This window comes from Monomorium pharaonis, chromosome 10 (genome assembly GCF_013373865.1).
Source record: "Monomorium pharaonis isolate MP-MQ-018 chromosome 10, ASM1337386v2, whole genome shotgun sequence".
Classification (NCBI taxonomy): domain Eukaryota; kingdom Metazoa; phylum Arthropoda; class Insecta; order Hymenoptera; family Formicidae; genus Monomorium; species Monomorium pharaonis.
The window spans coordinates 1,081,905-1,097,930 of NC_050476.1; the positions used below are offsets into that span (position 1 = coordinate 1,081,905).

The window sequence follows — 16,026 nt, forward strand, 5'->3', positions numbered from 1 at the left end:
AAACGTTATAATATTTTTTAAATTAATTTTATAAATTGACATATTTATATGTGTGTGTGCAAGATAATTAAAAATATAAAAACATTAACTGTTTCAGAATATACCAATTTATATTATACAGAACTGGGTAAGATAATATTTTTGTAACAAAGTTTAAAAAAAAGTAAAGTAAAAAAACTAACTAGTTGAAAGTTACGTTAAGATTAAGTCAAGTTTGAATTAAATTTTATGTAAAAATTATTTATATTAAATTAGAAAGACATAATTTTTTAAAGTTAGATTAGTCAAAATAATTATTATATAGCATGGCTCATCAAATAAATTCAATATCCTTTTTATAAATTAACTTTATATGGAAATATTGTTTTCTGTGTGGGCAAATGTATTTTTTCCTATTTTCATACACATTTTTTTCATTTATTGAGCTGATCATATAAACACACATCAGTATATATCCATTAACATAAACTAGTGTTCATGGATCATTACGAAATGTCATTTTTCGCATGATCGCAAAGATCAGTAACATTAATAATAATGTAAAATAAAATGACTGCTTAAGTAATCGCAGAATTTCGTATATAAATAATTATAAACAATTTTAACGAATAATTAAATATAAAAAAAATTTTTACGTTATTAAAACGTCAATAAAATATAGAGAAAGTCACAAAGTCACGTCTTTTAACGTTTAGAAATGTCGTCATCGGTCTGTGACATTAATTCATCATTTCTCCGTCGTTTTAACGTCATCACGTTGACCATTTTAGTCATTCTCTGATCAAATTCTGATATCACATTTTGACTGTCAGCTGGTCCGATGATTCCGTCATGCCGATTCAGAGCCGGGTGGTCTGTTATTACAGTTGTAAGCGTCGAACTTAATCCGCTCCCGATCGTCGACACGGAGGACACATCCCCCCTTATACGTCCGGTAATCCCGTAAAGATGCAAATTCCCGGGGCCGCGTCTCACCGTCGAAGAAGAACGGAGGACGTGCATGCGCGCGGTCGGATTTAACCGCGGTGTATTCCATTGCACGCGTAATGGATGGTGGTCCGGAGGGAGAACGCAAGAGAAAGAGAGAGAAAGAGAAGGGGGTAGGTGGAGTAGTTACAAGCACCGGGTTGCAACAGTCGGGCTGCACGGGGGTGTAATGTGCTACCCACAGGCAAATATTCGCAGATGTGAGCCGAGAGCAACGAAAATTCGGCTTTGCAGCGCTCATGCCACGGCGGTGCCAGCTAACAGGATTTATTTGTATCTACGTGTACGTACCGCGTTCCGCATTTCAAAGCCAGCCCTCTCTCTCTCTCTCTCTCTCTCTCTCTCCCCTCCCTCCCTCCCTCTTTCTCTCGCTGTATTCGTCGGGGTAGATTATATGTGGTATACGGCGCAGCGGGTACACACCGTATATCCGTACGCAACGTACATAGACACATGGATGAAATACAGAGGGAGAAAGACAGAGAGAAAGAGAGAGAGAGAGAGAGAGAGAGAGAGAACTGAGCTAACTAACGGGCTAGCAGTTCATTAGAGATCGCTAAACTCTAGGGCGGCTTTCCTCTCCTGCCCACCTTCACCCGTCCAGTAAGCCGGAGGGGATGAGGATTTCGTTATTGCGAGATATGCGTTTTGTTCGGACGGTGGTGAGAGAGGGCGGTCCCTCGAATTTTCGCTAAGAGCACGCCGAATTCTGACTACATACATATATGTTGTACATAACGTATCCTCGTACAACAAGCACGTACGATCGCACGTTGAACCACCTGAGAGTATCGATTCCGCTGAATTGGGAGGAGGAGACGCGCGTCTCTCCTCGACGCCGATATCATCCGTGTCGCGCACAGCCGGAAACGTCACGGGCGGAAACAAAGCCCCGCATTTACCTCCGCGGGGAAGGGATGAATGAGGCGGCGAAGACCAAAGGGATCGAGATCCTCTTCTCGAGGATCGATCGCGCGGCGGCGGTGGTGTAGTTGTCGGTGTAGACGTCCGTCGATCGAATGCCGATAATCTACGGATCGACTCTCGCGCGCGGCCGGATGGCAGCGAGTTATTATGTAATGGGACAACGTATGCGGCAATATGAAATCGGCTTCGTAACGTCGTGACGCGTCTCTCTCTCTCTCTCTCTCTCCTCTCTCTCCCTGAGAGAGGTAAGAGCCGTGTACAATGCACGAAACGACAGATAGATGCGCATGCTGAGTGTATCCACCGGCACAAATAAATGATTGAGATCCTTGATACGCTGGACCACCAACGAATAAGAGATGGCGCGCCATGGCACAGTACGGTAAATTAACTGTAAACAGTACCCGATGTGTCGCGCCCACGATAGCATCTTGACATCGCGTCGCGCGGCTAAAACAGCTTGATAAAGAAGGCCGCGTGCATCATACACGTGAGAGAGGCCGCGAAAGTTTTTCGGACGCCGCAGCCGAAGAATCGAAAACGCTTTTCACGCGTGCGAGCGCACGATGGATTGTGCGATCGCCGTGTTTCCCACTCGCGATTCCCAAGTCCGTATTAGGCGTCCGCCGCACGAATCTATCATATTCCGAAAGGCGTGCCGAAGCCCTCCTTTGAGAGGTCAGGATCCATCAATCCAAGCTGTATGCAGACGCGCCGCGGGACCACCGCTGAGAACGTTGGTGAACAATCCGCCGAGTCATCCCGGTCGATCTTGGTACATTCGTCAACCCCGTGGCTTCGTGTGTCACCTCGTATCGACTCGGATGCGGAGGAGGTAAACCCGGTGAATTCGAGCACAAATTCGAGCCTCCGCATCAATGGCTGGATAGTCAGAATCTCACCTCGCATATCAATCATACCTTCGTATCTACGAAAATGTGTTAAATCGCAAATGACGGGCGGTACATTTTTAGAGTATGTTTTGGATTATTTAATATATATATATATACATACATATATATATATATATATATATATATATATATATTAGTATAAGTATGTATCTGTAGCCCTTTCTTATTTAAGGTCGTCTTGGATACAATCTTAAGATGTCATAATCCAATCGTAGAGTCGTATTAACATCCCAAACAAATTACATTAAAAAAAATCGTTTAGCCAATACGTACATTATCATGTAAAAACGTTTATAAAACTGACTATTTAATGTTTATTAAATTGTTGGAACGTTTCATATAAAAACAATATTTTAAACTAAAAAAGATATTAAAATAAAAGTTATAAAATGTTTTTACATTTATATTAATTTATTAAGTAGATAAAGTAGATATAGTATGTATGTATTAAAGAATAATGGATAAAATGAATTGATTGTTACCTCCAGAAAATAAAAACGGTATTTTTTTAGCTTCTAGACTACCAAATCTAATTCTGATCTTTCAAAAATTTTAATTTGTCGGAAAAGTATTAAAATTGACATATAAAGCTATTAAACATCTAGAAATTGTAAATTATTATTGAGCTTCACAAATATACATATAATATTAATTTATGTTTTCCTACTAGTAAAACATATAATAATATGTAAAATATATAAAATATATAATAATATTCTCATCTCTTATAATTCATGTTTTTTACTTAATTAAAAAAAAATAAAGATTATTAATGTCTAAAAACAAGACCCTGAAACGAAGAAACTATTTTAAATCTTGACTACAATACTTAAGGGGATCCTAAAGTCGTCTGTTTTACCGACAATTTTTACCAATGCCTTTCTTTTTTTTGGAAGATATTATATTACTGGAACCAGAACGTATACCTATCTTGAAATCAAAAGAATTATAAAGACTAGTCCCTCGAACGTTTCTCTATTGTTTTTTCTCCGTATATAAACGAAACGCAGTGTAATCACCGAGAATTGCTTGGATTCCGCTTCAATAAGAAGAACAAGAGTCTATCCTCGGGCGATATGCGAACTCTGATAAATTCCCAATGTCGTCTCGACTACCAGAAAACAGCAGCCGTCCCGGCGCGTACATCTTTTAACGACCGCATCAACCATCATAAAATCCGCGGATCTCTGATTAGCCGAGAGGCGGCGGTGAGAGGGATAGCCGAGATAAATTTCGAACCTAATGACCGGAGGGCGTGTTTACGGTAGATATATCTACTGTCACCTAGTTTTTGTGCGGTTTTATAGAGCGGCTCCTAGATCCTTTTACTCTTCGTTAAATCCTGATTGCCGTCAGGTCGCTATTACGGTCACACTACTTGCCATTCGCGCTCATCGAAGAAGATGCGCACACACGCTCCCCATACTGGAGAACTGCACTCACTACATCAATGCTTCACCTAAATTTTTAGCCAAATTATATACTCATAAAGGGAGATTCAACAAATTTTAGAAAATTTGATTAAAATAAATAGGATTTGATGTTGTAGAAGTAATACATAATATTTAAGTAATAAATAAAATAGTTGGAGTTACAAAATTGTTAAATTTCAAATACCTAAAATACTCTTAAAAACTCACAGTTTTGATTATACACAGCATATATTTAAGAAACAATTTCATATGTTCCGATTTTTCAAACATATTATTTTTATTTTTAAAATAAATGTTAAGTAAATTTTTTAAAATATGCTTGTTTTAATTTATAGAATTGTAAAACAAATCGAGAACGCGACACAACATAAATATTAAGGAAATAAAAAAAGGACAAATCTTGTAACTCCAATTCTTTGGTCCATTGGCTAAAAATTATATATTATTTTTACAAAAAATCAAATTTTATATCTTAATAATTTCCAATTCCGGAACTTTCCAAAATCCGTAAGATAACTGGATCTTTCTTTGTCAGTCAGTAAGTTAAAATCGAAGAAAAAATAAGCTTTGTCTCCGAAAGGCGACGATGATTTGCGGGCTCGATCGGAACTCGAGCAGAGGACAGACCCCCACGCGAACAGAGATTATAAATCAGATAATCAACCGCCATAAAAGTCCACCCACACGAATGCGGATGCTCTTTCTCCGACAACCTCGCGCGACTTTTGTGCCCGGTTATTCGGATCGCGCCTATCCTCAAAATCTCAAGATACGGCAGCGATTCGCTACGCCAAGGGTCCAAGCCGCGACGACTGCACATGTCCGGTCCCCCAACAAAGCACGTCGGTGGTCATCGGTGATAAAGAGGAGCGCCGGTTGAGTCGCAGACCCGTAATTTTCTATGCTGTTTACACGTAGAGACGTCATTTTGCACTTTTTTAAATCTCGCGATATAATAAATGGAGAACATTCTTCTAATGCTAAAAGTACCGAGCAATTATCTATCCGTTTCTATTTTTTGCATTAATATTATATATATTTCTTGTATGAAAAATAGGGTTCCAAAATTCTTTGATTTTTCAATAATTATATCCTTTATATAAATAAAATATTTGTAGTTTAACACATTCTTTAATTTCATATGCAAAAAGAACAATTTTGCTAAAACACAAATCTAAAAATAATTATATTAGATTATCCAAATAATTATATCGAATCCTGAAACTTTTTACGTATCATCATGCTTGAGTTTCCTACATAATTATTTTGATAGTGCAACATAAAATTATTTTCTGATCTGTATTCTGATTAAATTTTTAGATATAATAAAATTGTTCTTTTCGTGTAATTATTTGTTCGGTTTTTTTGTGAGCAAGAAATGTTTACTTCTAAATAGTTACTTCTAATTAAAGCAGTTCCTTGATTATATATATAAAACATTTTCTTTTTTTCTGATTCAGTCTTCTTTGATAATAATTCCTGTATTTATCGTTACACAGATTGTGATGGAGATATTCGCGTAGCTTCGGAATAACCGAAATGTATCCTCATTAATATTCCCGCCATAGTCTGGGTCAATCATTCTACTTCGTAGAGAGTTAGACGGGATGAAATAAAATCCGGAAATTTAGTTTATTCTGCCAGGGAACGAGAGACGGCTTTATTAATCCAATAATGATCGTCGCTATCTCTCTTTCTCCAGCTCACTCGCGAGTAGAATAAAGAACGCATATTTCTAGAAGCTCGACCGTTTGCAAAGTAATTCAATTTTAGAAATACATATAGGATGGAAATACGGCAACGTAAGTTTGACGGAAAACTAATAACGTTTTCCTTTATTTTATAAACGTAGTTCGAACAGTTACGTTTTATTACAAAAATAAGATTATAAAATTTCTCCTCTTAACGTATAGCCTAATTATTATGGCGCGTATAAATATACGTGATACTAATGTGATGTGATTATTGCAAAAGTTGTATCGGACAATTGGGAAACCTTAATTCAGATTCCCCTCTTCGATTCTTAAATCCTCATCTTATCATTACCAGCTTATGAAATGATTATCATCTTCTATATAAATATACACTTTGACGTCTTCAGCCAAATATTACATTCCAGTATAATATATATGTACACAAACGCTTTTTAAATTTATCAAAAAATTTAACATGTGGCAAATGCTGTATGTAGATCTCAGTATTCGCTACGCGCGAGAATATATATATATATATATATATATATATATATATGTGTGTGTGTGTTATATATACAACTGTTAAATGTTTGATATAAGATCGTCTGATATAAGATCAGCTCAAACATCTACATGATATTATAATTAATATTTTTATATTGATTTTTTTTTTTCACTCTCCTCGGGAATGACAACGATATATAAAATTACGCTTTATAATATATCACGTATGTGACCATGAAAGCTCAGAAGAAGAAGAGGAATATCATGATATTCGATATAAAAATCATTGAATCTTGTTCGTATTCTTAATCAATTGTTATAAAAATTAAAAAGTTTTGCCTGCCAAAGCAGCAGCCTTAGAGAGCACAATCTGGATGTCCATTGAAGGAAAATTCTAAACATAGAACATATTAATTTTTTACATGCACCTCTCATTATTCTAAATTTAAAAAAATATAAACATCGTTTATTTACAATAATGTAATTAAATTTAAAAAATATAATTTCTTTTAAATATTTTAAATTATAAAATTTTATAATATTATCAAGATTTTTATATAATAACTGTAAAGAAATAAAAATATCATTCTCATTATTCAGTGTACTTCATCAAGATTTTTTTTTTGCAACCAACTAAAAATAATTTAATTTACATCGTGATTGTCTCACATAAATGATTTTTATATGTATTTTTATATGTATTAAAATACACATAATAAATATATGTAATAAAATACATTATATCTCTTACCTGTAAAAGTTTAACATTTGTAGCAAAATCGCCGGCCAATAACTGATCCCTCACTAATCTAAAAATATATACGTCATATTTGTTACAGGAGAAAAACAAAAATTGTTGCTGACGATATAATAAAATTTATTCACTCACAGGATCATGGCACAGCAGATATGTATAAGGAAACTGAATCTGTTTTCATCGGCAAACAAGGAATCCCATATTCTCATAACATCTGGCAAGGGAAACTCTTGCGAAAGAAGGAGAGTCAACCATCTTGTTTCCGGCATAAAAATAAAGATAAAAATGAGAATTATAAATATGACAATATTATATAACCATCATTGACGATAATCAACGATATATTATACCTAAAGCTATAATATTGCGGACACAGCTCTTGTTGATGTAGACGCAACCAAACATCAGGATCATTGGCTCGAACTTGATTGGTCAATTTGCTCATCATCGAATTAATTCCAAATTCAGCTTCATCCAACGTCTTTATAAAGAAATCACGTATCTCGGCCATCAGATTAGTAAAACAGAAAAAAGTGTCCGCCTCAGCGTGTTCTGCGAAACGAAAGATGTATGTATCGCTATCAGAATATCGTTTGTGTATATCTCAATTACTCTCATATTACAGTACGCACTTCTCCATGTGGGATCCGGATCGCAAGCAAATGCATGATATATAGGTCCGACTATTTCGTTCATTCCCTGCACATAACCCTGGCCGGGATTCAACTTAGCATACAAAAAGAGTATTCTTTCTAAAACCTCCCAATGTGCTTCTCCACCTTCGTCCAATGGTGCATAATCCTCTGAAGCCTTTCTGACAGAAACTGCTATCTAACGGATTAAATGTAACAATGTAGCATGATAACGTGAGTCATTTATCCAGAATGTTATAGAAGTACTTCACACTTTCTGTATGATACGTCTATAAATATATAGAATAAATTTTTTAACGCTATCTTAAGTAGAATGTATTACTCTACTTGCATTGTTTATAATACCTGCTGCTTTCCATGTCAACACAAGGGCAAAGATAAGTAAAATCTATTAATAAATTTAACAAAAAAGTTAGCGATAAAAGTTTTAATCACTTGTACTTTTTTACCTTGGTCACTCCTAAGCCTTTTCTTTCGACATTGGCACTTTTCAGTACTGTGTGTTGAACTCTGTGATGCAAACGCTGTTGGCCATTAGCATTCACTATCTTTTCACATGGATAATCAGTGCCTTGTTGAAAAAATGATATGTCTGGACACAGTCGTCTATACAAGTAAAATTTATTTTTCCTTGTTAGTAAAATTAATTATTAGAATATTTACTAAAATTTTGTTAAAAAATCCTGAATTTTCCAGGAATTTTACTAAAAATTCCAGACAAGATAAAAAATTTTCTAATGCAACTTTAAAATAAGTTAATTTTATTACATCTTTTATTTCATAATCATTACAAAAAAGCCACTTAAGTTTTAAAAATTAAATTTTAAACAACTATACACACAAATATGAAGGGCTCGTTAATGCTAAGCAAAATAATACGATAAACACGTCAATATATCGAGCCAAGACAAATTATTCTAGTACATTATAATTTATTAAATAAGCATTATATAATTATAAACGTGACTAACAACTCTGTGTTAAAAAATGTTCGATTTCGAAATGTTTCGACTATACTTAGTCCTCTTCAATCATAATAAATTACCAATATGTATGAACTTAAACATAAATAAAATAATGGACACAAAAATAAAATTAAACAGTTTAAAAAGATGACCATAAAACAGCGCATTTCGTATCAAAATGTGTCATCTATCTATATAAATAAAAATGTAAAATGTTTGTTACTCATCTAAGATCTCCGTAAGTTATTCACCGATTGCTTTGAAATTTTGACACAACGTTGCATTCGTAACCGGGAGTGTTCTTATGGGGTCTGATTATGAAAATACCGTGTGTTTCAAAAATGATGACCATAATTAAGTGTAAAAAATAGTTTTTCATTAATATTATTGAAATTTTGACACATTGAGACGAGGAGAGACGGGGAGAGACGAGTAGAGACCGAGAGAGACGGGGTGAGACCGGAAGAGACCGGAAGAGACCGGAAGAGACCGGGAGAGACGGGGAGAGACCAGAAGAGACGAGGAGAGACGGGAGAAATCGGGAGGCGAAAAATGTTTCTATTGTGTTTAAATTAAGGTAATAAGAAAAATAAAGATAGCTGTTATTTTATTGAAAAAAAAGGAACTTATTTAAAACAGTCTTTTGAATGGATTTCTAAATCCATAGCAGCTTTTAGAAAAAAAAGTTAGAAGTACGTAAATAAATGAATATTTGATTTATTAAAGATAGATAAATGCTTATTCAAAAATAAAATAAAAAGAGCAACAGTAAAGCAAGGCTCTTGAAAGTTAAACAACGAAAGCAAAGAAAATTTGAAAAAAACGTAGCATAAGAATAGAGAGCCACAGCAACGCGTGGCAGGGCATAGCTAGTAATAAATAAAAACGTGAACTAATAAATAATACAATTAAATGAATAATGAAATGAAAAATAATGAAGTTTTTTCGTAAGTCTGTTTTCATATTAAAATAAACCTATGGTATCAAAAATAATAGAAAACGTGTTATGAATGACATAACTGATATGCGTATTGTAGAAAACTGTAAACTTATATATGTTGTTCCCAAATCTTAAAAACACAATATTAAAACGAGCAACACACAGAGTATTTGACAAAGCGCTAATGAACAGTGTAACGTTCGGGAGTCGGAAGCAGAATGCCTAATTGGTTTGATTTTCTTAATATTATGTACTTCATTTCTCTGAACTAGCCATTCCAATTTTTTGTGGTGTAAGTTATTCATTCTTAATTTAAATCTATCGAAGGAATTAGTATGATAAATCATAATGCAATTTAAAACATGAGGATAAATAGATTTGTCTAACAGGTAAGAAGCATTTAGCCGTTCATGTCTTAATTGATCAACTAATCTGTGTAAAAATTTTTATCGAGAATAATCTAACACGAAAATTATATAACGCTCTCTCAAGTCTCCGAATTGATTTATAATGTTTGAACCATAAATGTATGCCTTTAATTGTGTTTAAATGTTGCGGAAAAACATTGTTGGATTTACAGTTCTTGAGAAATTGTAGCTGAGAGGCTGCTTTAATCAATTTATAATTAATATCTATTCAATGCTTAACTAAAGATGTAATGTTCGCGCCGTAATAAAAATTGATAAACGAAAAATTATATATATGATATTTAAAAGGTAAGTTTCTGTAACGCATTGTTAGTCCAGCGTATGGAAAACAACTATACACACAAATATGAAAAGCTCGTTAATGCTAAGCAGAATAATACGATAAACAGATCAATATATCGAGCCAAGACAAATTATCAGTTATGTTATTCATAATACATTTTCCGTTGTTTTTGATACCATAGATTTATTTTAATATAAACCGACTTACGAAAGAACTTCATTATTTTTCATTTCATTATTCATTTAATTGTATTATTTATTGGTTCACGTTTTTATTTATTATGACACATTTTGATACGAAATGCGCTGTTTTATGGTCATCTTTTTTAACTGTTTAATTTTATTTTCGTGTTCATTATTTCATTTATGTTTAAGTTCATACATATTGGTAATTTATTATCATTGAAGAGAACTAAGTATAATCAAAACGTTTTGAAATTGAACATTTTTTAACACAGGGTTGTTAGTCGCGTTTATAATTATATAATGCTTATTTAATAAATTATATGTACTAGGATAATTTGTCTTGGCTCGATATATTGACCTGTTTATCGTATTATTTTGCTTAAATTTAAAAAATTAGATTTATTTGATTAAAAACGAAATCTGATTAAACACCAAACGTTAATTTAAAACAATGTGTTATTTTCTATTTCTAATGTATTTATTCTTTTTAACAAAAACTTATAAGTCACAAAAAATGTACATAGATGTATGTCGTTATTGCTAATCGGTTTTGCGTTATAAAAAAAACATCAAAGAATTTTGTTTGACAAATCAGATAGAATTTAAATTAGAAAATTCCAAAATAAATATATTTAAAATTTTTTTGCCTGTAAAATCTCATAAAAATCAATATTTTTGAAAGTAAAAAATATATTCCATGAAAATTTCAAGTTTTTTCAGTAGTAAATACTCTATTATTAATTATATAAGTGATTAATTTATTGGTGTTAAAAAGAAAGTTCTTATAAATTATTATTTTCCCTTTTCAAAGTAAAATTAATTATTTATTAATATCAATGCCTCAAAGATAAAGCTTTTAAAAATTATTATCTTTCCTTATTACAAATAAAAATGATTTTGTTTTAATCAGCAAGATAGTTTTCAGAATGTTTATATGATTTGATACTTGCCTAACATCTTTATCAATTTGAAGTAGAACTTCATTATCCTTAAAGTATGTCTGCCACTTGCTGTCTGGATTTAAATTAAGAGGATGATCGTGTAACGTCACATCGACTCTTTCTTTATCATCAGTATTCGATCCTCCAGGCATAACAATGAGATCCTCTGTAAAATCACAAAATACAATACCATACATTAGTTTCAAGCGTCTAATGTTCACTTGTAGCAATGATTAACTTTAATCTCGATTTAACTTATCTTTGTCTTTTTCTAATTTTTAAAACCAGAAAAAGATGCTTTCTAAATCTTATAGAGTGAAACATCATTCTAAAAGAGTGAAAATTGAGCTTGTACAATTTTCCAAATAATTCGTTATTTTAATAACAATTAATAAGGATCAAAATTTATTCCTATAAAGTGGAAATTAATTTCTATAGAGTAAAAGTTAAACTTGTACAATTTTCGAATAATTTTTTCTTTATAAAATTTATTTCCATTGTCATCAATGTAGATTAATTTTGATTTAATTTGCTCTTTATCCCTTTTTAATTCTAAGAACTAATAAATAGAAAAAAATTTTAACCAAAATCAAAATTATTCTTTATTCTGTGGAAATAAATATTAAAAAAATAAAAAGTTAAATTGAAATTAAAGTAAACTACATAGAAATTATAATATAAGTTGTTTTTATCAAACAAACGGTATTCTCTCACCAATGAAGGTATTGTACAATTCCCTTTTGCGCTTTAGAGTCTCTAACCAACTAGACTTTGTCGGTGGTAAATAGTTCAACAATAGCTTCCAGCACAGAGGTCTCAGGCCACCGGGCTCATCGGGTATACCTAAAAAAAGAAAGAATGCAATTAGAAAGAAGCAAGAAAAACACATTGACATGAATAAAATAGCATCTGTGACAAATGAACAAATCAAGTAGATTCCATGCAAATACAAAATTGAAACATACAATGTTTTTTAAATATATTGACCTATTTTCAGAATGTGCATTTAACGGAGTTATCGTGTTGTTTGCGTCATTCTGTCTTTGCTTCATTCTTTGTTTTGTGTATACCAAGTGATAAAGATAGAATGACGTAATAGGCTGCTAATATCCTTGAGTGCGATGTAAATATAGATAATTATCTAAAGATAACTTTAAGACGTCTTAGGTCAGTATTGATAGTTTTATTAGTTGATCTTACATCAAGACTGTGTTCAAGCTTTACCAGAATGGCTGACTTGTTTATTATTTATTGTTTATTATTGCATTATAATGCTAGGCATTTCTATACATAGCTTAAGGAATTAGAATAGTTTTATAATTTTAAGACAATGTTTTATGCCTTAAGTCTTTATCTTTAATAACATACAATAATTGTTATAACAAAGTCTTAAAGAGCTGTTTTATTTGCAATTAATGACAAATTATTGCATAATAACAAAAGTACTATTATACATAATACTAAATATACACACACATATACCCACGCACAAGACTTTAGATATGAGTTATTGTGCTTTGTTAAAAACAAAGCCTTAAGGCATAAAACATTGTCTCAAAATTATAGTTATTCTATTCAGGGCTTTAAGTGATGTCTTAAAGTACTAATAAAATGTGATTGATCAATGATGGTCTTGAGATTGTACTTAAGCAATCTTAAATGTAATATAAAAACTGACTATTAGTCATATTATCTTAAAACATTATTCAAGATGATCTTATAAAATCAGAAGAGAGAATCTGAACATAAAACATTTTATTAAATAAAATGTGTTATACTCCGAGTTTGAATATATTTAGACATTGTGTAGGTGTCAATTGAACGTGACAAGCGTACCGTGGAAACATATTTTACTGAGGCTGGCCGTGTTAATTTCGTCCGCGTCGAGAACGTCATCGAACTCGCTCAATCTGCAAACACAAGCCACGAGATAAACACGGGACGAACACGTCGGAGAACGAATCGTTCGAGAGCGGGAGCACCTCGATGTTACCTCTTTCGCAGAATGCTCATTTTTCTCGCGTGTAGCACATGTGACACACAACAAGAGGGATGATCTAGCGGCGTGTGGGAGCTACGCAGATCTCTAACCGCGGCGGTTCCTTATCAACACTCGATAGGCGGGCGTGACGCGGCGGCGGCGCGGACGAGCGGGCGCGTGTACGAAAGCGATAATCCTCCTTCTCATCACTGACAGCGGCCTGTCGGCCGGACGCGCTCGACGACGACGACCGCCATCGCTTTCGAATTGCTCTCTCCACAGACTCCACGACCAGCTGTAGTCACCGTCAACGGCCGTTGACTCCGGCGCAGCAATGGCATCGAATTATCGAAATCTACACGCCGACTACACGTGGAGGGGCTGACTGACAGCACTCGCTTTCCCCTATCACTACTTTTCGGCCTACTTTTCGGTCGCTTGCGTCGAGCAATCGAATCGACGAAAAACGATTATTTGCCATCTCCTTCTTTCTTCATCGTTCGAAGAGATAGCTCGAGAGAGAAAGAGAAGGAGATGGCAGATGTAATCACATTCGATCGCTCGACACAGGCCGAAGAGTTGGAGAGTTGGAAACAGAAATGAACCTGAAAGGGCTGAAAGGAGCCACCTCGGCCACCGCCATTTTCGTGCAACCGATTTGACTAGCATCAGCGCTAAACGCGTGGATGTAGAACTACGTGACCTCACTCACTTATCGACACTGTTAATAAAGAAGTCTTTTTTGGTGTGTGTCCGTGCTACATAGGAGCAAACGAGATGATATATTTACTTTTTTAATAGCACATACATATAACAAAAACCAATTATTCTGTTACTAATATTTTATATGCATAGCACAGAACGCAATTAAATTATACATATATGCATTTTTTTTGCCCAAACGTGGATGTAACACAAACACAAACGAAAGAATGACTTTTTTTTTATTGACAGTAAATGAGACTACTTACACATTATTTATTAAACATGTACTCAGACATCACACAATATTTATATAATATTTATAAAATATTTATAATTTATATGAATATTTTATAAATATTTATTTAAATATCTTATAAATATTTTTGTAATCTTAGATTTGACAGATGATTATAAAGATTTATCATAAATATTATAAAAATATTTATAAATATTTACAAAATATTACTACAAATCTTTATTTTTTATTTACCACAAATATTGTATAAAATATTTGGTCTATATTTTAATAATATGTTGAATAAAGATTTTTCCTTCGTGTATATAAAACATGTATAAAATATTTACATAATATTTTTCAAAAATAAATAGAAATAGATATTTATAAATATTTATTATAAATATTATGTGCTGTTTGGGTAAATAAACATATATATAATATAAAAGAAATTATATCTACCCAAATGTTGTGCCGAAGCCTGATGCCTCTCCTAGACCTCATAGAATTGTGGATCGTTAATTAGCAACGATAATACTGTAACACACAAATATAAAACTTAAATTAAAGTAGTGTTCTATTTCATCAATTCGAAAAAATAATTCTTTTGTTCATGAAACATTTAATTTGTCTCTTATATAAAATTAAATATTTTCTAAAAAACGAATTTAAAAGAAATATTTTTATACAATATTTAATTGTTTCTTTTCATTTAATTTCAAATTTATTTATATAACAAATAAAATTATATTGCATTATAGAAAAAGTGTTTAATTTTAAAATATTAAAATGTTTATTTTTCTTGTTTCCATCTTTTAAATACTTAGAAATGTTTCAACATTTTGGAAAACTTTTAAATTGTAAATATTTCAAACATTCTTAAGTATTTATAAAATATAACAATAAAAGATAAACATTATGTTGTCTTAAACTTAAATTCTTTTATGAGTGCACGCTACAATTTTTACTGCCAATCTCAACAACTGTAAAGTAATAAGTTAACGAATCAAATAATGTGTTAGACCACCGTTCAGTTAATTAATTTTAGCATACTTTAATTTTAGTTAACGATAATCGCGTATTCACATACGATTTTACTTATTCGATTCTATTATACATTTTTTGTAAATTCTGTTTCGTGTCTCATTCTCCTTTTCAAGATAGGATTATATAAAAATATAACCTTTATATGATGTACAAAGAAAAGAGAAAAATAATTAAGAAGCCTCGAAACACTTAATTAAGCCACAAATCACATAAATTATAAATACATAAATAATTGTTAAAAACTAACTTGTTTAAAATTGATTAATATTAATTTAACTAAGTAAAAAGTTAATATCTTTTTCAAATTTATTATTTAATTTTTGACATTCCAATTTTTAACCGTTTTAATTGAATTACTATACCCAATACCATTATTATAATATAATATTAATATCATTAAATAAAAAATAAAAAAAATTAATGTAATTCTAAAATGTAATTCTAAAA

General features: G+C 32.3%; 1 protein-coding gene across 7 annotated transcripts in view; it reads right to left on the reverse strand.

Moving 5' to 3' along the window:
* Positions 1 to 14,248, reverse strand: part of LOC105840594 (TBC1 domain family member 13) — a 27,745-nt gene extending 13,497 nt beyond the window's left edge. Inside the window, exons 1-11 of one of the 7 annotated variants that reach the window (XM_036292765.1) lie at positions 13,605 to 14,246; positions 13,448 to 13,521; positions 12,326 to 12,454; positions 11,621 to 11,777; positions 8,319 to 8,475; positions 8,215 to 8,220; positions 7,849 to 8,047; positions 7,567 to 7,768; positions 7,349 to 7,471; positions 7,211 to 7,268; positions 5,713 to 6,853 (exon numbers count right to left, since the gene is read on the reverse strand). In XM_036292765.1, coding sequence (XP_036148658.1) covers positions 6,785 to 6,853; positions 7,211 to 7,268; positions 7,349 to 7,471; positions 7,567 to 7,768; positions 7,849 to 8,047; positions 8,215 to 8,220; positions 8,319 to 8,475; positions 11,621 to 11,777; positions 12,326 to 12,454; positions 13,448 to 13,521; positions 13,605 to 13,624 — 1,194 coding nt within the window. In that variant the 5' untranslated portion in view covers positions 13,625 to 14,246 and the 3' untranslated portion in view covers positions 5,713 to 6,784. Of the gene's footprint in view, positions 1 to 5,712; positions 6,854 to 7,045; positions 7,269 to 7,348; positions 7,472 to 7,566; positions 7,769 to 7,848; positions 8,048 to 8,214; positions 8,221 to 8,318; positions 8,476 to 11,620; positions 11,778 to 12,325; positions 12,455 to 13,447; positions 13,522 to 13,604 lie in introns of those variants that run through there. The other 6 variants (XM_036292766.1, XM_036292768.1, XM_036292767.1 and 3 more) reach the window with 6 other exon arrangements.
* Positions 14,249 to 16,026: the final 1,778 nt, after the last annotated feature.